Source organism: Mchenga conophoros, linkage group LG4, assembly GCF_057382185.1.
Source record: "Mchenga conophoros isolate Kocher_MC1m ecotype Shallow Benthic linkage group LG4, M_conophoros_male_GT1.1, whole genome shotgun sequence".
Taxonomy (NCBI): Eukaryota; Metazoa; Chordata; class Actinopteri; order Cichliformes; family Cichlidae; genus Mchenga; species Mchenga conophoros.
The window spans coordinates 5,361,818-5,388,244 of NC_140529.1; the positions used below are offsets into that span (position 1 = coordinate 5,361,818).

General features: G+C 41.0%; 2 protein-coding genes across 4 annotated transcripts; one reads left to right on the forward strand and one right to left on the reverse strand.

Moving 5' to 3' along the window:
• Positions 1-426: 426 nt before the first annotated feature.
• LOC146575371 (histone acetyltransferase KAT7-like) lies at positions 427-19,626 on the forward strand. 3 transcript variants are annotated; one of them, XM_085270030.1, is made up of 15 exons: positions 427-804; positions 2,361-2,505; positions 3,522-3,722; positions 6,292-6,576; positions 6,684-6,766; positions 6,924-7,010; positions 8,926-9,024; positions 9,112-9,201; positions 10,006-10,197; positions 11,668-11,757; positions 12,365-12,505; positions 12,797-12,890; positions 13,035-13,181; positions 14,713-14,819; positions 14,950-19,626. In XM_085270030.1, exons 1-15 carry the CDS (start codon positions 790-792, stop codon positions 15,046-15,048), a joined length of 1,875 nt encoding a protein of 624 aa, XP_085126156.1. In that variant the 5' UTR covers positions 427-789; the 3' UTR covers positions 15,049-19,626. The 3 variants fall into 3 exon arrangements, with proteins under 3 accessions (XP_085126156.1, XP_085126154.1, XP_085126155.1); XM_085270028.1 differs by having other exon boundaries at positions 434-804; positions 9,112-9,222; XM_085270029.1 differs by having other exon boundaries at positions 437-804; positions 6,295-6,576; positions 9,112-9,222.
• A 1,569-nt stretch (positions 19,627-21,195) lies between these two features.
• On the reverse strand, positions 21,196-23,915 carry tac4 (tachykinin precursor 4). The gene is made up of 5 exons (XM_085272546.1): positions 23,651-23,915; positions 22,171-22,267; positions 22,022-22,054; positions 21,861-21,914; positions 21,196-21,672 (listed from the first exon to the last, which is right to left on the reverse strand). The coding sequence occupies exons 1-5, from the start codon at positions 23,774-23,776 to the stop codon at positions 21,638-21,640; spliced, it is 345 nt and encodes a 114-aa protein (XP_085128672.1). The 5' UTR covers positions 23,777-23,915; the 3' UTR covers positions 21,196-21,637.
• Positions 23,916-26,427: the final 2,512 nt, after the last annotated feature.

The following is a 26,427-nucleotide window of genomic DNA, read 5'->3' on the forward strand; positions in this document are numbered from 1 at the left end:
CTATTTACCAACGTACGTAAAGTTTAAAACACACACGCACACACGGAAACATTCGGTCACGTGTCCAGTCTGTCATGTAGCTAAATAAAATAATAATAATTTAATTTTAAAACAAAAAGTGATTTTGAATGATTAAAAAAATGAAAATCAATGATAATAAATGAGGGGCAATTCGCTTTAAAATGACTCATCACATCTTAGGAGGTTATGGTGTTACATTTTAAACTTAAATCACTTTTTTTAAGTACATGTGTAATTGTGTTGTCTGCCGTTTTGAAGACTTCCTCCAGTTAAAAGATTCATAGCAACAATACAAATTTGGTTTAAAGACGCAACGTGTTTTGGTGCGTTTAGTGGTCCACGTCTATAAGAACGTTATTAGTTGTGACTAGCGCAGCCATTACTTTAAACGGCTAATTGTTTTACATTTATTTATTTATTGCTTTTATTATGACTATTACTTTTTACGATGCTGTACAGTTAAAAGCAATCCCAAATACCCAATTGAGCGCATTCAAATATGGCTGCAAAAATCTTAATGCACCATTAACGTGATTTGACGGTGTATGTTTCTCCCCGGAGTCATTTTGTCACTGTACCGCCCAAAAAGAGCGAGTTTGCGCTGTCCTCACTAGGAAGTGCGGAGAATTTTATGCGCTTTTTTTCAGCTGGGTTGGCTCATGTCAGCTGGTGGTTATTTTTTCGTTGTTACAGTTTCAAAAGGCTGCCATAAATTGCCACAGCACGGGATAATAATCCGCCAGAGGCGTTACGGCAGATCTTTGAAAAATGCCCCGGAGAAAGGTGAGGCAGACTCAACCGTTAATGCAGATAAACAACAACATAACGTCATAGCTAATGTTAGCCGACATAGAGGTAAAAGCAAACAAACTGTGTGGGAAACAAACTTAAGGGGGCTGCAAGCTAAAAAACGTTCCTACAAGACAAAGTGAACGGCTTGTAGCATTCATAGAATATCAGTGCTTATAGAATCGCATAAGTGAGCTGTCGATCTGCGGTTGCTATATGGCTAAGCTAGCTCAGGCTCATATTGCTGAGTTGCAAGAATATGTTGTTGTTTTTGAACCGTCGCTTCTTTCTAGTACCCAAATAAGAGTTTTAAACATGCTGGTAACTTTGTTCAAATTTGTAACGGCTGCTTAGTACAGTGGGAATCCCGAGCACACTTTAACGTAGGTAACAGCAGCAGCTTTAGCTTACTGATGAAAAAGCAATAGGCAGTTCTTGGGGTGCGAGGAGGAACGGGCGCCCGCACCAAAACAACAGCTGTGATTGGACGGACGCCTGACAAGCGTCGCGTTCATTGGTTCGCATTCTCTAACGCCCGCCTCCTTTTTAATTTAATTGGTCGTATGTAAATTGTGCGCGCAGCATCTTGTTATGAAGTTGTCAAACATAGTTTGCGGTAATAGCCCGTGCTGTACTGATGTTGTGTTTGATCTTTGGGTTTCTTTTTGGCTGTGTGGATTTTAAAAAGTAACTTACATTGTTATAAATTTACATTAATATTAAAAGACAATTAGTTAGCCTAATAACATGTTATTACTATTATTTTATTGCTGTTACGCTAACGTCCATAAAGCAGGATAACCACATTGGCCTGGATCTACCTCTCCATTTTTATCAAAGTCTGTAACTGTTCATTTGTTTTCATAAATAGTTAGCAAAACAATGAGAAAAGAATGGGAAGTGAATGTAACAAAGTAGTCACTGTGTCTACATTTCATTTAACATAAGTAAGGACAGATTAGAAAAGTAACTAAATAAATACTGTGACAATAATAATGTTTGTAATGAATTAAACAGAGAAATGTGCACATTGTTTGATCCTGTTTTCATACTTTTTGTGTTTGTTTTGTTTTTTAGGCTAGACCGAGATGACAGGGATCAGTTTGTGCAGTGATTGACAGCCCTCACTGCTTAATTAGTCTAGTGTGAATCGTCAGAATAAAACAACATTACATTCATTATGCTTATTAGCTAACCTGGAGGTGTGCTGATTTGAACAAATTATCCTGAATCGTTAGGTGCTGGACTTCTAAACAAACCCAGTTGTTATAGGTTGTGCTTGGTACAATAGATTAGCTGTCCGGACCTCCCGTGGTGATACTGGTATTAGGCTTATCTGAAGTATTTACAAGTCCTTGGTGGGAAGAGGGGGTGAAGTGCCGGAGGAGATTTGAAGGGGGTGACGCTCCTCCCCCCAGAATGGGATCTTTGTTGGATTATCCTCTGGTAAAGAGGGAAAAAAAGTAACTTTGTCACACGCGGTTGTGTTGGTCGTCCATAGTTGTTGCTTCTAACAGATTGCTTCTAACTTCTAACTGCTGCTTTCCCAGAGGACCGCTGGCAGCAGCTCGGACGGGACGGAGGACTCGGACTTCTCCGCTGATGTCGAGCATGCTGAAGCTGCTGAGATTGTGCACAGACGCAGCAGCACACGCCTGACTCGCGCGTCTCTGCGACTCAGCCGAAGTTCACAAGGTAAACATTCACATTTGGACAGAAATACAAATTAGAAGAGAGATCACGTCAGTCAAATTTTGAGCCAAAGGTTTGCACAAAAAAACTGACCAAAATAAAAATTGCATGAAATGGAAAAAACACAACTTGTTGACATAAAGGTGTACATCTATCCTTTTCACATTGTTTAGGTTACTGTGTAGCTTTTGGGTGTTCTGGAAGCATAAGAATCCAAGCATGCCTACATGCTGTGTAATTCTGTCTCTATAAGTAATATAAATTAAAGATGCATTCATTCAGAGTCCAGCCTCCTCACTACACTGGTTTAGACATAGCTATTGTATATGGGCAGCCATAGAGGATGAATGGCTTTAGACAGACTGATCTCCCTCATCTCTCTCTCACACACACACACACACACACACACACACTCCCACCCCCACCCCTGGGTGACCTCGTTTTGCTCTGGCTATCAGAGGAGATTTAAAACAGAGACTGACACTGTTTCCTCTGCTTTTTGTCAAGGAAACACCCACACACACACACACACACACACACACACACACACACACACACACACACACACACAGACAGACAGAAACAGCAAAGAGGCTATTTATCTGCAAAAACAAAGTGGATTCAAAGGTTCACTGCTTCTGTTTTGTGATGGGATTAGTCTCTTCATAGCCACTGAGGCCGTTTGCATCTTTTCTTTTCTTTTAACTTTTTCGTTTGGATTCAGTTACTGACAAACTACTTGCACAGTTAACGAAATCGGGCATTTCAGTCAAGTTCCTTCTTGGAAGAGGAGCAGAGTCCACTCAGGGCTCCAACAGCAGCAGATTTCATATGCTGATAATTTTTTCATGGTTTGGCAGAACCTTTCATTTTAATGCTTGAAAAGTACATTATAAAGTAACTGGTGATTACTCTTCTGTTGATTAATGAGTTGGTTGAGTAATCCCCTGAAAGGCCTCTTAAGTTATTTTACTGCAGTAAATAAAACACGTTTGACTGACTTCCCCTCTCTTCTGTAGATAACTGCAGCTCTCCTGTAACTGTGGGTTCTGATGAAGCTCTGGACTCAGCCGTAGAGTCAGCGCCGACAGCTGTTGCAGCATCAGTCTTCTCCTCTGGGCGCAGGGTCACACGCAGCCAGCAGGGGGCGGCAAACACCACAGCCAAAAAATACCCACTACGGCAGAGCAGGTCGTCCGGCTCTGACACAGAGGCTCACGGTAAGATTGGTACAGTACTAGAATTCAGAACTGTCAAATGCTCTAAACATGCTCTAAACATTTTTTCTTATTAAAAGTTGAGCTTGGTCATTGCCAAGCTCCACTTTAGTTAGAGGATGAATTTGCAGTGAGGAAAAAACGGGAAGGAGGGGTTCAGGGAGAGAAAGAAACAGGACAGGTGGAGAACGAGAGTGTTAGAAAAGCAAGAGGGCAAAAGAAAAGAAAGAAGAACATGAATGTGCAGCGGAGTCCATCTGACATCGTGATGCCATTCAGCTGATGTCACGAGGCTTGTCTGTGATCACGGTGTGTTCCTGCTATCAGTAGATATCCTGGGCTTGTGTTTTGTCACTGAGATGAATGAATTACTTCATAGACACCAGGAACTGTTATCTAACTTCAGCGGATGCAGGATATGATCATCTGCAGGTTCGGGTTACTTTATTGTACCTGTAGAAAGGTTTGGTTTGCAGAAGGTTATTAGGCTGTTCGTTTTAGCTTCATTTACCAATTGTTATATACTGCACATTCAAACGTGCAAATCAGTGGTGGTGGAGCAGAAAATGTTCTTAAAATGGATGATTTAGTGACCCAGGTCTTAAAAATGAAAAAATATAGACATATTTAACTCGTTTTTTTTCTGTGTTATAATCAGAGCACCATCTAGAAACTCCAGCACGTTGTTCTACTGGTACAATTTGTTGTATTTGCTCAATCCAACATGAAAGTTGAATGAAATCAGGGAGTTTTATGTTAAAACGTATCCCACATGCTTTATCTTACAGTATTGTGTAACTGAGCTACATAGAAAACTGAACTATACAGAAATCATCACAAATTGTTTTTTGCAACTTGAAGTTTTTATTAATATTTGCTCAAATATGGGACATTGCAGGAGGGCTGGACATTTTTTGTATCTGTTTGAAATGACAAATTCTGATTCACTGTGATGAAGAAAAACCAGTGAAGCATAAAAAATTAAAAGCTATTTGATATATGAGCTTAAATTTTGATTGTATAATGCTATGATTGTAAATTATAACACATAATTTCCTTAGGGATTAATAAAGTATGCTGAAATTAGGGCTGGGTGATATGGCCTAAAATCCATATCACCGTATAATTTGAAGCCTGTGCTTTAACTATATATATCGTGATGCATTCGTTTCTTCTGTATATTGTATTTTCCGGTGCACTTAAACGCCTTTAATTTTCTCCAAAAATCGACAGTGCGCCTCATATATGAATTCTGATTGTGCTTACTGACCATGAACCGATTTCATGTGCTACACGGCACTCAAACATCTGTCAAAAATGTTTTAGTACGACTTTGGTAAGGTACGAAGCCGCACCGCTTGATGGATTGTCGGAGAATTACAGCTATCGTAGTCTGGAGCCTCGTGGAGTAATCTATTCAATTCAATTCAATTTTATTTATATAGCTCCAAATCACAACAAAAGTCGCCTCAAGGCGCTTCATACATACAGAGAAAAGCTCAACAATCATATGACCCCCTATGAGCAGCACTTTGGTGACAGTGGGAAAGAAAAACTCCCTTTTAACAGGAAGAAACCTCCGACAGAACCAGGCTCAGGGAGGGGCGGGGCCATCTGCTGTGACCGGTTGTCTGGGTCCTAAACTCCGTCTGTTCAGGTCCCACAAACAAACTCTGCGTCATCACTGAGAGTAAAAAACTGTCTAAATTCTTTCATCTTTAATAAAATGATCAGCGTTGCTGCTTTACCAGGTGTAACAATTAAGTTTAACATCCAGGCATCCATGAAAACAGAATCGTGGCTCAAGAGTTGGGAGTTCGCCTTGTAATCGGAAGGTTGCCGGTTCGAGCTTGGACAGTCTCGGTCGTTGTGTCCTTGGGCAAGACACTTCACCCGTTGCCTACTGGTGGTGGTCAGAGGGCCCGGTGGCGCCAGTGTCCGGCAGCCTCGCCTCTGTCAGTGCGCCCCAGGGTGGCTGTGGCTACAATGTAGCTGCCATCACCAGTGTGTGAATGTGTGTGAATGGGTGGATGACTGGATGTGTAAAGCGCTTTGGGACTAGTAAAAGTGCTATACAAATACAGGCCATTTACCATTTACTGTAGTGACTGTGTGTTAAGTTCTGAGTGTTTCCAACATGTAGCTAGCATATCATTTAACCCTTTGCCTAAGCACCGTCTCGCCGTCTCACTGGACAGAAATCACTTGAGCTGCTGCTGGTGCTTTCATGGTACTTCTACTGCGTCCGCTCTGTAGACACAGAGTTGGACTGACATGTTGACTCGCCCTACATGAGTGAAAAACAGAAAAAGAAAAGTGTTGATGTGCCTGCTTCAATTGAGCCGCTGGGGTCTGTGAGCTCAGACACTGGTGCACTAATATGTTCCTTGATATTAGATTTTTCTTCGTCGTCGCAGGGTGTTAGCTAGCTGTGTATGTGGTGACAAAAGTTAACAGAGGCCTCCCATGAGATATAAGACAGTTGAAAGTTGGTGGCACGCAAAAATGATGGGACTTTTGTAAGAATGTCTGTTTGACATTTGACATGTCTTCGTTGTCACATTTGATTCAGTAGACATCAAACAAGGGGCGGATCGTGACGAGACCCCTCCTCGCACACCAACAGGCAACGCCCCGTCATCAGAGTCGGACATTGAAGTTTCCAGCCCGAGCAATGACCTCGTGTCTTCTAGCAACGACATTGTAGTTTCACAAGAGGAAGACGAGAGGTTAGCCAAAGAGCTGTCGCTCAAAGAGGCCGCCGCCCACGACCTTTCCCACCGGCCCAAACGACGGCGTTTCCACGAGAGCTACAACTTTAACATGAAGTGTCCCACACCTGGCTGCAACTCGCTGGGTGAGTGACAGACTGACACATACTTCACAGCATCGCTTCCTCTTCAGAGCATCTCCTCATCCTCTTCCCATTCCACCCCTTCCACTTCTTCCTTCGGTCTCTCTCAGGTCATCTCACAGGGAGGCACGAGAGACATTTCTCCATATCAGGATGCCCTCTCTACCACAACCTTTCTGCCGATGAATGCAAGGTACACGCACACACAAACACAAATAAACATGACGATACATCAACGGGGAATTCAGGATAAGAAGTGAGTGTGAAACTATGATGCTACGTGCTGTGATGTTCCTGCTGCGGGGTCAGTTGTGAGATTTTGGTGGCAGACGGTGTTGATGTTTTGTCAGGGCAAGGCATCGACACGCGACAAACAGGCCGAGGAAAGGACGCTGTCGCACCGTCAGGACGAGAACAGACACTCCACGAGAAACCAGGTAACGCGTGGACGGCACGCACGCAAGTAAACAAATAAAACGTAAACAAGTCCACCAGTTCGTGCACATGCTTCTGTTAAGTAATTCCCTTTGTCAGCTGAACTCAGCCTAAGAATTTAGATGCAGTGGATTGTTACACAATGCTGTCTGTGTGTATGGGAGGGAATCCCCCCTCACCCACCCACAAGACAGCACAACATCACTCTTAAAGCAGCAACACCTCCCATCATGCTGCGATTTGTCAGAATAGCAGGGTCAGAGGCAAAGTGATGAAGAGCTGCTGCTGGTAACTGGTAGGACCCCTCGCTGCCTGACTGTATCTGTAAGAGTAGCAGCAATGTGACTGATCTGTTACGCTTGTTTATTCTCTGCACTGGCTTCCCTCTGATCCTGAGTAAACCCAGGTCACATGCACTAACGAATGATTACGCTTACACTTGGTTACCTCCTCTCTGTGGACGCATGGAAGGCCAAATGACATTTCCCTGGTTATGTTTATGACCGCTGCATTAATAAAGACACTTGGTTAAGGATTTATACTTTAAGCACATACGTTTGTTTTACCTTATTTGTATTTGTCTCTGCTCTGTGAAAACTGTTTGGTTTCTGGAACACATTTGTAAAATTATAATTTTAGATAATTATAATATAATTATAATTGTTTGCTTGGATGATATGTGAAGTGTTGAATGATCATTTATATTGAGGAGCTGTTTTTGAAGTTAGTTACTACACATCAGATTAATTACACTTATTTAATGTAATGAATGACTTATAATCATTTATCTGGTACTTTAGACTGAACTTGAGATATGACCCAATGAATGGGTTTTTAAAGGGCTAAACTACTGTTTGCATATTAGATCACATGGTTAACAATATGTCGTTATTTCTCCTGGCTGAAGGCTGATCAGCCAAACGCGGTTACATGCAGCCAGCATAATGCCAGGTCGGTTATACATCCTGTGGGACGTCAGTGCAGATGAGAAAAAAATGAGATTTTTAGAAAGTTTTGTGTTCAGAAAGCGATAAAGTGTCCATTTTAGGGTCTTATTATGTTATTTAAATCCTTTTATTATATTCATGGAGTCTACTAGTGGAACTGTGCGTGATTAACATTTCCAAATAGCACTTATTTGTCTCACGCTGCACCTTGGTGCAGCCACTTAGTTCATTATCTGAAAGAAGCAGTTAAGCTTCTCGCCCTTTAAAGTTACAGTGTGTAAAATCTCACCAGCAGATGTCAGGAGGTTGCAGATTGCAGTCAACTGAATTCTGTTTTCTTACGCCTCCCAGTTTTAGTATATAGTTCTAGCTACGGTGGTCTCTGCAGGACAAAGACCTGCCCACCGTTCATTTTACTCCACATGTTAAATGCTGTTTGCTTCACGAGTCAGTGTGCCGGGTGTCCATGGCTGTAAACCTTATGAAAGCAAGTCGATGAGCTGGTGGTGTTGATATCCTAAACATTTTTGTCTGTTGTTTTTGCCTCTGTTAGCTGCTGTTAGCTCATTTTAGTCTGTGGAAATAACATTTTATTATCTCGTTATTATGTCAGTGAATAAACTCTCATACCATAAGCAAACTGTTTATCGGAGGGAAAGTGTGATTATGTTTTTGGCTGCATTCAAAAGGGCGGGCCAACATGGTGGTCGACCATGAACACGACCACTGCTCCTGCGTATTTTTAAGGGATTCATTTTAAGTTCATGAGAAAGCATCAGTTTGTCAGAAGACATAATTACACACAAATCAGTGTTTATTTATGAGGACAATATTCTTTTTTATATCGATGACTTCTGAGCTTTTGACTCATAGACATTCTGTGAGTTTATTATTTAAAAGTTGGGGCATGTTTATTATGAGCATCACCTTTGTGTGAGTGTATATATAAGTGTGTTTTGTGTCCACTCAGGCCCCTACAGAGCGTCAGCTGCGCTACAAAGAGAAGGTGACAGAGCTGAGGAGGAAGAGGAACACTGGCCTCAATAAGGAGCAGAAGGAAAAGTACATGGTAAGTGGATTAGATAAGAGTCAGTGTGTGTAATATATCACATATCATTTGATTGTACCGTCTTCTCTGGTCCCCGCTCACCACCAGGAGCACCGTCAGAGCCACGGAACGAGCCGCGAGCCTCTGCTGGAGAACATCACCAGTGACTATGACCTCGAGCTGTTCAGGAAAGCGCAGGCACGTGCCTCGGACGACCTTGTAAGAGAGAAAACTCATCTTCATCTCCCCCCTTGCACTTTGTCTTCTTCCCTTTATTTTTGGCCTTATCGCTCTTCTTCTCTGTTGCAGTCTGCAGACCCTCCCCTGCAGCTGCAGGAGGCGTCTGAGATATTTTTGGTAGTTTGGGAAATCACTTCCTGTCATTCCGTGTTGGGTTTTTCCCCTTCTGTTCTGTCACTTTGTGGCCCATTCAAGCATCGTTATTCTCAAACAGACATACTTGAACTATCACATAGGATTTTGGAAGTATTTTGGTCTTTTAACTGCGTTGCTCTGGCGATACATTTCTTTACAGAGGTAAATGAATGACTAGCTTTTCAATTTCAAAACAAAGTCATCTTGAAAGCATCTAAGTTAGAATTGACATCACATATGCGTGTTTTTACTCTTTGCTTGCAACTTTAACAGTTATCTGATCATTTTTCTTGCTGACTATGATTTTTATATTATATTAACAGTAGCTTGTTTGTTGATTCACTTCCTCATGAACAACATTTACACTCAAGTATTTTCTAAAGAATTTGCTTCATACCTTTTTTATTCGAATTCTTTTCTTTTTAGTTCTTCCTTTAAATTTTCTTCCTGCATCGTTTTCTTTTGTTTTTCCTCCACTGAGGTTTCCCTGAGCGTGACCTTTGATTCGCCCGATCCTCTTCGACAAATAATTGAGATTTGTTTTTCTCTCTTTCTCTGCACGCCTGCCCTGTCTTCTTGTCCTCTCTGTACCTTGTCTTCCTGTCCCTTCCTGTCCTGGTTGTGCAGGAGAAGCTCCGTCTGGCTGGCCAGGTGTCGGAGGGCAGCAACATGATAAAGACCATTGTGTTTGGACGTTACGAGCTGGACACCTGGTACCACTCTCCATACCCAGAGGAGTACGCCCGCCTGGGGAGGCTTTACATGTGCGAGTTCTGCCTCAAGTACATGAAGAGTCAGACCATTCTACGCAGGCACATGGTGAGGCTCACCACTATCATCATTATCATCATTGTTATTATTATTATCATCATTACATTAAGATAAGATAGATCGCAGCAGACTCTTACCAGATTAGCATTGTTGGAGTCGCCTACAGTAGCTTGATAACTTCTCCCCCAACTCTCCACTGATTGGCTATCACTCACAAACACAAGGTTTCAACAGCAGGTGGGTGGGGCTTCTGTGCTGAAAGGCAGAACAGCATGACTGAGATGGACCATGTTAGGACTATGCATTCAACACTGCTAGTGTTTGAAGCAGGCTGAGCTGTTGGCTCATACACTGACTTTGTTATCACAAACATTGGCTCATTTTTTAAAAACTGGTTTTAAGCAGTAATTCTCCGGGCTTTCAGAATATTGTTCAGTCTTTGCTTTTTCATTGCTTTTCAGTCCAGGTCTTCATTTCTCAGCCAACAGCTTTAGATGTTCTTAAACACACTGCCAAAGCAGTAAAAACATACCTGATCACTCGTGGGCTGGTCCTGTCCAGAGGCTGGACTTCAGTGTTACTGAAGCAAGAGAACAGAACAAAAGGCAGCCGACATCTAAAGAGGACTTTTGCATGTCCTTTAAGAAGCCTGGAGAACTATTGCTGAAGACTACGTGAAGAAAAGTCGAGTAATAAAATGCCAAGTTTGTAAAAACTGCACAAAATCTGATTTTGTCTTGCATACTGTACACGTGTATGTTGGCAGATACTGCTTTAAATTCCTGCACCCATTTCCAATTTTCCTGCAAATTACAAAGACATGAGGTGGTCTGAGATTTGGCACGGTGCTGTAGGTCCCGCTGTTTTTGTGCACTGCAGTTTGGCTTCTCCTGTCATACTTAAAGTTGTTTTTATGCTTTAATTCTGTAATCAGTAAACGGGGGAAATATGCAAATGATTCCTCAAAGTGTTGAGCTTCAGTTTATCTCAGTCAAAGTATCTGATTGATTAGAAAGTATAAGGTGCCAGTCAGTGACACAGAGGTATCAAAGTGAGCCTGGGCTATTGTCTTAGACTGTCTCAGTGCCTCAGGTGCTCTATAATATTATTCCTACACCGTTTAGATAAAGTGTGTAACTTTGGCCTTTCTGAGACGTTCAGACTTTTTCTGTATTTAAGTGACAAGGCTGACGAGAACATTTTTCCAAACTGGGTGCTTGGCTGAAGTCAGGTGTTTGGAGCCTGACTGTCAGACAGATGAACTGCACAGCCACAGCAGGGCAGTGTTAGTGATTAAATATTAAAGCCTGAATATGGGGGGGGACAGAGCAGCTACAACTGAAATAAACACAAAAGATAAAATTAAAAAAAACAATTGGCAAACACTGAAAAAATACTTTTTTAAATTATTTTTTATTTATTATTTTTAGTGTATTTTTAGAATTTTGCACCAGTTGAAGATCTGAACAAAAGTTTCTTTTTGTCTCGATTTCTTCACGTTTGTCTTTTTTTGTTAAGGCCAAGTGTGTGTGGAAACACCCTCCAGGTGACGAGATTTACAGGAAGGGGAACATCTCTGTCTTTGAGGTGGATGGAAAGAAGAATAAGGTGAGAGAGTCTCAGTGGGAGGATTTTCCCACCAAATACTGACCTCTAAACTTGCTCTGCCAAATATTCTATCTAACCCTCACAGCAAGTCTGCAGGCAGTGATAATGGCAGTTACATTTCGATTTAATGTACTTGAACTTTAGGCTAAATTTGTTAACAAGATCTTAATATTTCAAATCTAAAGGCCGTTACACACCGAGTGCACTGTGAGGGGGAAACCAACAGAATTTAGAATTCGTAACACAGAAAATGTCTAATGAGCGAATCCTGATGATTCAAAGGAAGAAACTGAGATTCTGGGTTCATCCAATGAATCCATCCAAATAATTACCTGCAAAAAAGCGCAGTCGAGGTGAACGGCTGCGATAGATTTTTTTAACACACCAAACATTTGCACATTTACACATCCGGTGTGACAGAAAGGCCTTAACAAGTATTTCCTCCCTGTGGAGGAAGGCAGGCTGTGTGGCTGAGGTGTGGAAGACTCTTAATGTATTTATACCTGATGGGTAACGTGAAGTCACGAAAGTCAGTGCAGGATTGTTTGACTGGCTAAAACTTCACACACTTTTGCTGTGCGACTTCTTCACGTTGTGCTTTCTGCAGATTTACTGTCAGAATCTGTGTCTGCTGGCGAAACTCTTCCTGGACCACAAGACTCTGTATTATGATGTGGAACCGTTCCTTTTCTATGTTATGACTGAAGCTGACAACACAGGGTGCCACCTTGTCGGATACTTCTCCAAGGTAACTCCAGAGTATTTTACATGACTGAACTCTTCTTGAAAATAGGGAGTGTTAACAGAGTTTGCAGAGAATGACTACAACAAATCACAAATGTCTTAAGAAGTGCGAGCTGAATTTAAAACCGTGTTTCTGATGAAGTTTCACACAGGTTGTAATGTCAGCTGCTCTGTGATGTTGGGCCAAAGCAATCAGATCAGAGATAATGCATTTTCATACTGCTGCAGCCTCCATAGTCCTGCTATGAGCTTTGATTCAGCCTGTTACCTTCATGCGTTCATTCTCCTCCCATAGGAGAAAAACTCCTTCCTGAACTACAACGTATCCTGCATCCTCACCATGCCGCAGTACATGAGGCAGGGTTACGGCAAGATGCTCATAGACTTCAGTGAGTACCCACTTAAATGTAAACGAGCTCACACACTGGCCAGAGATTCTGCACAGCGCTACACAGTAACAGCAGGTGTAGGAGCTTCAGGTCGCTCCTAAGTGTAGCCATCCAAAGCACTGCTCTCTCGGTTTGTCCTGCCAGGTTACCTGTTGTCCAAAGTAGAGGAGAAGGTGGGCTCACCTGAGCGGCCCCTGTCGGACCTGGGACTAATCAGCTACCGAAGTTACTGGAAGGAGGTGCTGCTGCGCTACCTGAACAACTTTCAGGGCAAGGAGATTTCCATCAAAGGTCAGAAAGTTCAAAATGCTGGATGGAGAAAGACAAATATCTGACTTCTAGTTGATTCTGTTTGACTATGGCTGCTGGTCAAAAAGCTTATAAAATACAGTGTAAGACACAAGAACAGCTCCTGAGACCGTGTGTGTGTGTGTGTGTGTGTGTGTGTGTGTGTGTGTGTGTGTGTGTGTGTGTGTGTGTGTGTGTGTGTGTGTGTGTGTGTGTGTGTGTGTGTGTATGCACACATTCAAGCGTGGCCACTTTTGTGAATGGGTCAGAGAGCACTGCAGCCATATCGAGTCAATGTACTGGTGATAAATGAAGGCGGGCGCACGCGAGGCTTCCCCTGTGGTTTTCTGCCAAAGAAGCGGTGACTCGGAGGAAGCGAGGAACGCCCTGCTCCCATGGTGCATCGCGTTTGTTTGCGCTGCTCGTTTCTGCTTCTGTGATTAAAAACAAACAGTGCAGCCACACGCTCACATCTGTGTAAGGCATTAAGGCACAGCAGTGCTTTGAGTGACACCGGCCTCAAACACACGACACATTCATTTTCCTTGTCTTCATGTTGCAGTCCAGCTCACATGCTGCTTGTATTTCCTTCTTTATATGGAGGATTTTGGAATATTTGAAGTTATTCACACCTCTGTTTACTTGCTTACACTTGTATTGTTTCATGGTGCTTATGCATCCTTTGCATTTGATGGGATTGACATCATCATTTAACAGCACTATAATCATCACGTTGTGTATTCTAAAGTTTTCAATAATTTCACTTCAATATCCAATATTGTGTTTCGTTGTTACCCCTCTGCTGTAACAGGCTGGTGGGGTTTTATATTCACAGACACCCAAGTTTGTGAATGCAGTAACTCCAGAACGATGTTCGATATCTTAGGTGTATCCCTAAAAATCTCAGACGGCTTTGAATCTCAGTGACCTCATCCTCAAGGTCAGGGGTCAGAGGTCAAGTTTTTATGAAACTGTTGTCAATGCAAAAAGTTGAGAAGGACGTGACATAGGATCTTGAAAATGCTAGCTACCATAGGTGTATCTAATTGGAGGTTGGAAGCACTGACACGCCAGTATTTGATAGGAGTTACTTTTCTTCACCGCGAGCGTCCTTCAGTGCAATCTGTTTGACACGCGGAATAAAGAAGAATGTGACTAAACAGTGAATGGTTCAGTGATAACACTGTTCCTTCACTTCTGAGCATCTTTTTGTCCTCTTTTATTTGTATTTTTTCTTTTGAACTCAGAATGTCTTCTTGTTATTTTGAATCTAGGAAAATGTCTCCAGCTCGCACAGAGTGATGACAGTGACTCTTCTCAGTCACCCCACTCTGCTGCTCTGTGTGTCCCTGTGCCACAGATAGTAAAGCTACATCTGAGCTTTCTGAAGACCTGAAGGGAATATTTTAATGAAAAAAAACTTTTAAATATGAATTTTTTAAAGATGTTTTTTATGGGTGTAATGAATGCAGGGAAATGATTTGAAAGCTGCTGATGATTCATCCTCAGTTTTCTCTCACTTTTATGTTCACAGAGATCAGCCAGGAAACTGCAGTGAACCCGGTGGATATAGTCAGCACACTGCAGTCCCTCCAGATGCTTAAATATTGGAAGGGGAAGCACCTGGTTTTAAAGAGACAGGTATGAAACACAGCCATGCCGTTGTCTCTGTTTAGTAGATTAGCCACTCTCTCCCAATTAGCAGCTGGTTGTTGTTTATGATTCTAATAACCAGGGTTCCTTTGCGGGGTGTTTCCTTCTTCCTTTAAAGGACCTTATTGATGACTGGAAGGCCAAGGAGACCAAACGTGGTAACAGCAAGACCATTGACCCCACAGCCTTAAAATGGACCCCACCCAAAGGGACGTAGAGGAGCTACCAATACACACACTCCAAAAACACACAGTCACGCACAGATCCTCCTCTGTACACGGGCATGCTCACAGACGCTGAGTCTAAACCCTCACTCACTATTGTACGAAACGCTTTCAGCAGCTACAGCGCAGTCACAGACATGGACAGTTGCTACTCTGGGTTCAAGTAACCACAACGTTAGTCCACAGGTAGGATTCCTGTTAAAAGAATTGTTTGGAGATTTCCCTAAAATTTGAATTAGAAAAATAAGGAAAATCCATATGAGTCTGGGAATGACTTCTCAGACACTTAACTGTGTGTTAGTAAAAACCCTGAGTTGCCAGGTGTTTAATAGCAAGCGATCAGGAACGACGTCCTTTTGAAAGGAAAGCTGCATAAATAAAATATGTAAAGGAAGAGGGCTAATGAAAAGCAATGTTTAATTTCTGTGAGCGGGAAAACTACATTTAGATGTATCTCGAGCAATAAGCAGTGAAATAAAGACAGATTACAGAACAGGTCCTAACATACAACATCCAATACAGTACTTAACACATCTATAAAAAGGAAATATAAATTTGCTTTATTTGTGGCGGGATGCTGACAAGTTAAATAATTAATTAATGATTCAAATCTTGTTTTATTACTCTTTTGATAGGGGTAGACATTTTTACGACAAAGCAACACCGGGGTTGTCGCTGTCTTTTCATTTTTTGCGTATTACATGCGCTATGCTAAAGCTAGCAACAACAGCTGCTTAAAGTTAGCTGGTTTGTTTGGGCCAAAAGTGGGCATTTAAAAAATAATATGGTGAAAAATAGGAACGATATTCAGTCACAATTTTAAATATTTATTTCCCTGTTCAGGATGTAGAACGACCCTTATCTCATGGCAGCCAAAATAGCTACACTCCCCTGTATAGTATTTTATAAGCTAGCAAAAACCACTACTAAAGTTAGCTGGTTAAGACTTTCCTGAAAATGGGCATTTTGGGAAAAATGGCAAAAATAACACAGATATTCAATAAAACTGATGAATATTTCTTGATTAAACAGTATTTTATAAGCTAACTAGCTAGCTATAAACTATTGATGTTGAGTTTAGCTAATTAGCTTTTGATTAGCTTTTGCTATAAATTATTTTTTAAAGTGGGGGATAACATGAGAATGTTATTCAATACAATATTGAATGTTGGATTGTTCTGATGAAATGGGCTTTGAGTTTTATGTAATTCTTTAACATTTTCACAAATGCAGTTATACATTTTACACAATAGAACAGACAGGTTTTATTATACACTGACCACAGCCACTATTCATCTTTAGGTTCTTTTGACGTGTGTATACGTAGCATGGCCGCTGATAGCTTCTTGACCTCATTTGTTCTCTGCAAAGTGAAGGTAATCGTGCATCGTTAGCGCACCTTCTCCCAGACACTTAATTAGCACGGCGCACCAGGCCCGCTTGCTAATCCAATCAGTGGCATGTGGTATCAAATCTGCAGTGCATTTCAGTCTGTCATTGAGACAAAATGCAGGTCGGCAACACTTTGACTCGTGTAAACGTGTTTTTGCAGACACAGACCAGCTGGTTGTGATTAAACAGGACCATGTCTGGGCTTGCATGTAATACTGCCATCCACATGATTAAATGGAGAGTTTTCAAACAAACTGGAGAAGAAATAAGGTTGATCATTCCTCTGGGACGAGTGATGAAATCTAAAGAAAGAAAATGTCCAAAAGTATCAAACCACAGTGAGCAAACAACACTATGTAAATTAGTGTTCACATATTTGACACATACACAGGTGAAAAGTAGTGAAAAGTGATTTGATCTAACTTAACTTAATCCATTTTATCAACTAGATGCAGTATTGAAAAGCTAATATGGTTTTAGGTCAGGTGTTTTACCTTACGGCCTTGTGGCTGTTTGAACCCAGAGCCGATCAGTAACAGAGCTTCTCATGCAACAAAGCCTCACATTGTGTCCAGCATTTAACCCCGTCTCATCCATCTCTTGGTTAGCAAAAAGCTATAGCTGCCACTGGGCCACGTTTGTACCGTCACCAAGGAGGAACCTACCCACGATGTGTGTTTTTGTGTGTTTTCCGTTTGTTTTTGTAACTCATGTTTTAAGACTTTTCTCTCAGTTGTGTCTGCAGTTTCATTTTTTATCAGTTTATAGAGTTTGGGAGCTCTTGTGTGCTTTGTTTGGTTTTGTTAAAGTTCTCAATGATTTTCATACTTTTTCTACCTCTGAGGTTTTACCACTGTATAAAAAGCTAAAATGGCGCATTAAGCTTCTTGTTTTGTTGTGTTTGGGGTTTTTTGTTGTTGTTTTTTAGTTTTTGTGTGTGTATTAACGTGAAAATAATGTAGATGTTACTGCCCAGCAAGTGTTTTGGGGTTTTTTATAGATTTTTTTTTTTAAATAGCCTATTTATATTCTTAAAAAAACCACATTAACTACATAGAGCGTAAACAAGCGTAGAGGAATCTCTCCTTTCTAGGGAACTGATTTCCTGGTGAATCAAATATTTTAAAAAATCTAAAAAAAAATTGTACGTGCTTTTGAATGTGTCTACAAACTGGGAAGTACAGGAAGAACAATCCAGAGCATTTCCCCACCAACAAAGGCGATGAGTCATTTACATTTCAGAGATTTATTCCATGTTATCAAAAGTGACGTGATTGAGTCAAAACATGTCACTGTGCACATTGTCACTACCTATTACCACCATAGTTGATGCTGTGAGCTTTTAGAAAAGGGCAGCCTTGTTGTGTAAGCTCAATAAGCATGGTTGGCAGCACTTTAAATTTTTTTAATTTGTTCTATATGATTGATTAAAATATTATTTTAATTCTATTGACAATCTCTACATTTATTGATCTGGATCAACATGTTGAAGAATTTTAATCAGCATTTAATGTTTTGGTAAAGGAGTAGCTGGCTGTTATTATCAAATGTGGATCTGTGAACATTGATCTGTGATCGATATCTCTCTCGCGTCTGTTCGGTAAATATGAAGCTGTTCGCTTATCTTAGACTGGAAACTGGGAAATAGCCATTCTGGCTCGAGCAAATAACCGACTTTAAAACAGGAAATTCCCTTTTTGTTCAGACTAAACATCTGCTTGGTCCAACAGAGGATTCACATACATCCTAACAATCCTCAGTTTAGGTAACTGAAGGAAATACATATTTAAACACTGAGTGGCTGCAGGCACTAAAAGCGAAACAAGCTAGCAGTTGTAAAAATACTACTAGTAGTTTTTTGTTTGTTTTTTACCAAACAGACACGGGGGTGGTTTCAATCGTGCCGTCTAACACTTGGTAAGAGTCAGAAACATTGTGCATAAGTTTAGACAGCAGCTGGCTGTGAAATTAGAGGTGTGTTGCCAACAATGTCACATTGAATCAACCATTATCTTTTTTATTTTTATATTTTTTCCTGTAGCTTTTGTGTCACACTTGAGCCATTTTCTTTTCCCGACTGCGGCTTAAAGTTAAATTTCTTCTTGTGTTGAAACAACTGTTGCCTTTAAAGTTCATTAGTTTAAAAAAATCAATGTCTTTTTGTCCTGTTTTATATACTGATCGTTTCTGTGTACGGGTTATCTGCATTTGACATATTAATACATATTTGTGTTATCCGGTGGTTAATGTGGTTAAATGCACTGTCATTGGGTCGTACAGCACAGGGCAACAGTGCTAACAGACACTCCATTTATCCTTTTAGCATGAGCTCTCAATAAATCACTCACAAATGTGCTGCAGCCTGAATTTACTTGTTGGTAGGTTGTTGTTGTTGTTTTTTTAACTCATGTGCATTAACAGCAAAGTGCGCTTACTTACCATTTTCTCCTCTCTTTTTTTTTGCCTTTAAATGAATCTCCAATGAATAAAAAGCATCCTCAAACACTCCTGGCTACAGTGTTCCATACATGATTGGGATACTTGTGCTCTCGAGGTCTTTTTTGGCTGAGATGACTGGTAAGCAAAAGGCTTTGGTATCAGAGAAAATATTATAGAGGATGGGTTCCTTTTTTCAGGCCTCCATTATGCTGATATTTAAGAGTCTTACAAGAAGAAATCCCATCATTAAGGGTGTACTCTTTTCCTTCTTACCTGAGCAGAAAATGGACCTAATTATAATGCTGAATACAGCCCATTAAATCTGTAAATAACTGGAGTGTTTTGAACTTTAGAAAAAAAATCAAATTTACCCGTGTGTGTAGGGTCCTTGTTTTCAAGAAACCTGTCATGACGTTGTTGTGCTTGTGTCTATTTTCCAATCACCTCTTCATTCCTCCCCCTGGTGCCAATGGCAGCTATAGATGGACAGTTTTAGAGCATTTTGCTGGTTACTAACGCACCCATATGCTATCACGACTCCCTGGAGAAACAAAGATGCATTCCTTTGCCTTTCATAGGTCACCAGAAAGCTGTTGTTGTAGTGCTACCTATTTAAACTACTCACACAAAGAAGTGACACAAAAGTAGCGTGACATTGCTGTGTAGCTCAGTTGTGCTTTTGTACCTGCTTCTCCTCTTTGCCTTCCTCTTCAATAAAGACAAATGGTGAAACAAACAGATTTCGCCTCGTGTTGACTGTGTCCCGAACAGCATCCTTAAAGGTTTAAGGATTGTTTAGGCTCGGTCAGTTTGCTCAGCTAATAAGGAACTTATAGACAAAAGAATATTTCTATGTGTCGTGCCTGTTTAAATAACTAAATATGCAATGCCACTGATCGCTTAAAGGGGCATTTCAGCAATAGCAAGTATCTACTGCATGTCTAATCTGACTAAATAAATCCTGGCACTACTGCGGTCATGTCGGCTTTGAAGAAGATGATCGAGTTTTGTCCACACTGGAGACTGAAAATCAAGATATCCCACATCCACAAGAACACAATTGGCAGAAAAAAATAACAAAACTGCACAAAATACAATTAATTTAAAAAAAATTGCAAAATTCCAACAAACATCAGATCATAAAACTTAAAGAGCTACAAAGAGAATGTAGGTCTGTGGTTTGAGTTTATTCAGTTTGAATAGTGCTGCTGAAACCAGTTCTACCCAACAGGTGGTTTCATTGGAGAGCATCTGAAATTAAAATGTCAATTTATTGTTAATTGTTGTTACAACACTTAAATGAGAGATGTGTGGTTTGGAGGCTTTACAAAGGAATACCACACGAGGGCTGTTAATTGTTCAAGGGAATCCATCCAAGCTTTTCCTTCAGAGCTCAAAGAAGCATGATGACATACGGGGTTTAAGTGATGGAGTGTTGTTTGGGCTGCATGAATCTCTTCATAGGCCAGGACAGTTATGGAGACTGACTGCACAATAATACTGCAGCTGGAAAATGAAAGACAACATTTCTGTACGGTGCAGTGTTTGAGCCCCTCGTTGAACATGAATCTCAAATGTACGTTTTTCACACGCTATTAAAAAAAATATTTATAAGATCCATTTATTTTATTTGCACAGGATGTAAAGGTTTTCAAAAAGATTATTTTAAGATCCTTTCTGCATTTATGCTGATTTTGAGCTGCCAAAGAGAGATTGAGGGGATTAAGATAAATCAGGGCCTGCAGGCTCTTTCTAGCATATATTATTGTATCATCAGTTAAAAAGAAGGTTGAACATAAAGTGTTGGTTTGGAATAACAATGTCATTATTATTAGATTAAATAACTGGATCAAGAACAGATCTCTGTGGTGCCTCAAAATGTTTAAAGAGCAGAACTGACTCAGAGTTGTAACACTTGTTAATTCCACACATGAGGGAGATGATAGGAGACCTTTGATCTTTGATCTGCTCTTTTTCCTGGTCACGCTTTCATGTTAGTTAGATGCAAAGATGTAACATGTGATTTATTAATTGTAATATCTTTACAGAGGGCCGATGCAGGGGAAAAGAATGTGCCTGTCAGTGTTTTAAATAAAACATCTGTTACCAAATGTTTATTTCGGTTGCAAATTCTAAATATTTATTAATTAATGAATTAATTTACTTATTAGATAAGCAAATGTAGCCTAAAGCAGAGCTGAATATTAGTGTGGTTCCCTGTAAATACACTTAAAAATGCCCTCGTATACTCAGGGTTTCTATTCCACTTTTATTTTAGTGAGTTTAAATAACAATAGGTAATAACAATTAACACCAAACATCTTTTTTGCTTATTTCTAATTATTAAAACGTAAATTAAGAATTAGTGGACCAGTAGGGGTCATGAACACGAGAGAATGAAATTCTGCAAGTAATGCATGACAGAGAAAGAAAGCACACTTAGCTAATGAAATCATCTTTAATGAATCTGGCACAAACTGAGCGAACCCTTTGAAAAGACACGAGACTTACATATGCATTAAGTTTAAATGTGGTTAGATATCATCAGCTACAACATACAGCAGTGCAGTTCATCAGATCGACGGGAGTGAAGTTAGCGATTTTTAAAAGCATTTATTTCAGCTCATTGTAACAGGTGTTTGGACCGTGTCGGTCAAAGTGCATCATCTCAGTGTCCTGTTGGTCAACAACGGATGGCTGAATAAGACGTTATAACTGAAATGGAGTTTGGTTTCTTTTCTTTTTTTGTCTTCAGTAAGAGTCCGATTTAAATTCTTCTTCCATGTCTGTAAAACAGAAAGAAAACAGCAAAAACAAATATTAGAATGAACATTTAGATTTGATTATAATCAAGCTTGAAAATCACTTTTTAAATGGCAGATTCAAACATGATAACAGAGCCGCTTCTCTATCTAAAGAGTTATGCAAAGCAAACATTATATACAAATAGACGTGGCTGTAGCCGGACATTTACCTCCTCCTAAACTCCTTCTGCCCATGAGTCCAACAAACATCTCCCCTTTATTTCCTGTAAAAACAAACCAACACACAGAGAAAGAGGAACACAAAGATTTTTAGGCTCGCTACCAAAATAAAACAATAAAGAAAAGCTGAACTCTAATCTGTCTTACTCACTTTTCCTGCCCAGTCTCACAGCGTGGGATACACCTGTAACAAGCAAGAGATAAAGAAGTCTCGGGTATTACAGGAAGCAAAAAGGACTGTGGAGCACATCATCAACTCTAAACCATGCAGTACAATTATGAGCTGGTTTATTTGCTCACCTGAGCTTCTTCCCATCAGACCGTGGAACTGCTGCGCTTTGGACCGCTTGATGAGATCTGCCAGACGAATGGTTATTCCTCTCTCCACTGGGTAACCCTGCTTACACACACACACACACACACACACACACACACACACACACACACACACACACACGTACATATAGTACAATAGGTTATTGCTGATATAAATACTAGGATCTAGTCAGATTGTGGAAATAAGCAGAAATGGGAGTATTAAGCTCTGCATACACTCGTTCTTTGTGTCTCATAAAAGTCTGTTACAAAATTCTTCACCAGCATCTGGACTAAAGGTCACCACATACTATAGATATACCACACCAAACACACAAAACATTATTTGTAGTCGTGGAGACTTCATAACCCTGTAACACATCTACTTCTCAGACTTCTAAAATGTTTCCGAATGACACATCTTAGCTGTAAGAATTACTCGTGAACATGGCTTTGAAATGCTTTGCCACAGAAGCAGAGACACTAGCTGAGACTCCAGCTGTTAAATATGGTAATAAACACGCCATCTGTGCCTGCTAGGCCTTCATTTCTACGCGTCAAATCGCAAATAAATCACCGCAGATTTTCTTATTTCGGAGGCATGTGATTCAGCGGATCTGCAGATGTGTCCCAGAAAATTGCACACACAACAACAGAAGACTGAGGCTCGCCACACTCACGTAGATATAAAGCACAGCATCACGCGTGAATTTATTTCCAAAAGTCTAAAGTTTGCAGTCAGCACGAACACGTCTCTGCCCTGGACGAGTTCTCCTCGCTTTCAACTATTCCAGCGGTGACGCGTCTGACGTCACTGAACACACTTCACTGTCTGTACTTCAGTTTTTGGCTTTAAGTGAAATGTATGAATAAAGGAAATTAGCATGTTTACGAGGAGATAGACCAGGTCAGATAGACCAGGTGTGTGTGTGTGTGTGTGTGTGTGTGTGTGTGTGTGTGTGCGTGTGCGTGTGCGTGTGTGTGTGTGTGTGTGAAGCACTGAATTGCTCGGTTAGAGTGGAAAAGCGTGAACGAGCCCATTTACCATCTAATTACCAGTTTAGCGGACACGCTCGGTTGTCATGTTCACATTTCTCTGAGGATTTGTAGCTGCAGGCACATTCGACAGAGAACTATTACCAGAACTATTTTTAAATATCGGCTGCTGATGATTTTAGACGATTGGCTCTAACAAATAAGGCGATGATCCTCCAGCCTCTGTTGGACTTTCGGTCTCTGTCTGTGGTGCTGAAAAGCAAGTTAGTCAAAGAAACTGCAGAAGAAGAGAAAGAGAGAGAAGTTTGTTTTGTAATATTTATACAGCTTAAACAAATTTAGACTTGATTCTGATAAGAAAATATCTTTTTCTCTACAAAGCTCCGTAATATGGGGATGCAACCCTCAAATCTGCGTCTCTCTTCCTCTCCCTTTTCTTTTCTTTGAGGGGTCGGGGTGGGGGTTGTACCTGCCAGTCCTCCACCGTCCACATTTCTCCCTCGTTTTCTTCCCCGGAGAGCGGAGTCCCCAGCGCGCTGCAAACCTGCACCAGCACGACCACCAGCATCACTACTACAAACTTCAGCGTCTCCATGGCTACCTAAGGATGCCAAAGTAATAACAACAATAATAAAATATAGAAGTGGCTGCAAATAGTCAAGAAGAGTCTCCCTGATTCGGACGCATACAGGAGCCAACAGAATTCAACCCGTCCACGCGTGGTTATGTTTCTGCACTTTGTGCTCTGGTCTTGAGGCAAGGTCCGTGCTTGCTCTTATAAACGCCCTGTGCTCGCTCCTCCCCGCTTCCTCCAGCAGCCTCGTATTTTTCCCACCCCTCTATCTGACTCATGAGCTGTTGACTGTGAGTAAACTTCATCTAATCTAAAACCAACTGACCCAAACTGTGAAGGATGGGTGTGCTGATTGGTTAGCTTCTGTTTCATTTACCCCACACGTTTATGGTAAAATGTGGCAAAGCCATGTATGACACAGTGTGCCTTTGAAATGTCAGCTCGATGAACCCAAAGGAAGAAAAATGGTGCGAGCGTAGGAAAAGACAGGATGTGTCTTTATTTTACAGGCTGAGCACAAGACGCCAAACCAAATCACAACTCCAACTGACACGGTTATATTTCCCTGAACCAGATCATAATCGTGTTTTGTGTCCTCTTTATGGTTCGTGTCGCCAGTGCAATTTGATTTTCGGGGCTAGATGTATTCATGGTTTGTTTGTGTGACTCTGCGGGTGAGTGCCACAGTATTATGATGGGTTTATAATCATGATCAGTGCAGCTTCTGACGAGAATCCATCCTTTGACTTGATCTGTGACAAACACACAATTGTGCATCAGCCCCACATGTGGGTTTGGACCCACCCGCTGGGTAAAACTCAACTGGTTCTGCTCTGAATGTCCTATGACTTCAATTTTCTTTCATTTTCAATACAGGATTCTTCAGCTCACCAGAACGCTTTGAAAAAACGCTGTTAACACCAACAAATTATTCTGCTATTAGTATCCATTTGATCAATCAGTCTCCACCTCTATGTGTTTTAATGAGTGGCACAAGTAGCTACACCCACGCAAACAATTTTGCACATATGTATTTATTTATTTATTTATTTATTTATTTATGTGGCATAACTGATTCATCTCTCAGCAACAGTTAAGGAGCGCTCACTTCCTTTTGGGGAAAATAGCTTTACACAAGCTCTTCATTCAAGACTCAGTGAGGAGAGTGAAAGATGGAGCAAAATTGGAGTTTTCTTTTGGGACAGGAGTTAAGCACACCGGGCAGATTTCATACTTGAGACACATGACCAGAAGTGTTTACATGTGAGGGATCTGAAAGACTTCTCCCAGGAACCTGTGAGTATCAGACATTTCATTTCCTGAATTTTGGTCAATTTTGATGCATCGATTTGTATCAACATTTGAAGGAAATGTTTTTATTTACTATAAAGAAAGCACAAAATTCAGTCAGCCACGTCAGTAGGTACACCTTACTAGTACCGGGTTGGACTCCCTGATTCAATAAGGGGCTGAAAAGAGATTTTGGTCCATACATGACAGCATCACCCAGTTTCTGACATTTGTTAGCTGCACATCCATAATGTGAATATCCTGCTTCGCCACATCACAAAGGTGCTCTATTGGATTGAGATCTGCTGAGAGTGGAGGTTATTTGAGTGCAGTGAACTCATTGCCATGTTTGTGAAACCAGCGTGAGATGATTTGAGCTTTGTGACATGCTCCTGACATATCCTGCTTGAAACAGCCATCAGAGGATGAGTACAGTATGGTCATACAGGGTGGACAAGGTCAGGAGCGATCCTGAGGTAGACTGTAGTGTTTAAATGATGCTTAGTTGGTACTAAAGGGCAAAAATTGCAGCAAGAAAACATTCCCCACACCAGTACACCACCTGCAGCAGAGCCACTGGCACAAGGCAGGATGGCGCCATGTTTTCATGCTGTTTACACCAAATTCTGATGCTGACACCAAAATGCTGCAGCAGAAATTGAGACTCATCCGAGCAGGTAATGGTTTTCCAATCTTCCATGGTCACATTTTGGTAAGCCAGTGTGAATTGCTTCCTGTTTTTAGCTGACAGGTGTAGCCCTGATGTGGTCTTCTGCTGGTGTAGCTCTTACTTATCTTACTTAAAGCATTTTTTTACCATTCTGATGCTCAATTTGGAAATTAGCAACATGTCTATGCAACTAAATTCACAAAGAAACACTACTGCTTTAAATCTGCAGCTTATCCTACACCACATAGCCGATGCTATGGCCACCATTCAACACTGCATTTGTTGTAAAGGCTGACCTTTCAGCACATTCACTTCACCAGATGCACCTTGTTTCTTTTCCTCACCTTTGATTGGGTGTGGTGCTTGGCCTTAATTGCACTCACCTGTCACTCGTTATATAAGGACTGCACTCACCTACCCCTCACTCTTTCTTCACTCCCACATGGGGCGGCAGCTGAGGTGAGTTTCTCTTTGAGTCTCCTGAGTTCATGTATCATTTTGAGTTACTTAAATCATACTTTATGTCCTTTTTAGAGAGAGCAGTCCATGTGTGTCTTTCTTTCCTTTATCCGTTATACAATAAAACAACAAAACCTGCAAAGATTAATGACTGCTTATTTTCATTCTAATCGGATGAGCCCATGATGACGACTACTGAAACCCTGAACCAACCTTCCTCCAAAACATGGTCCTCCGAGCCGGAGTAGCGTCA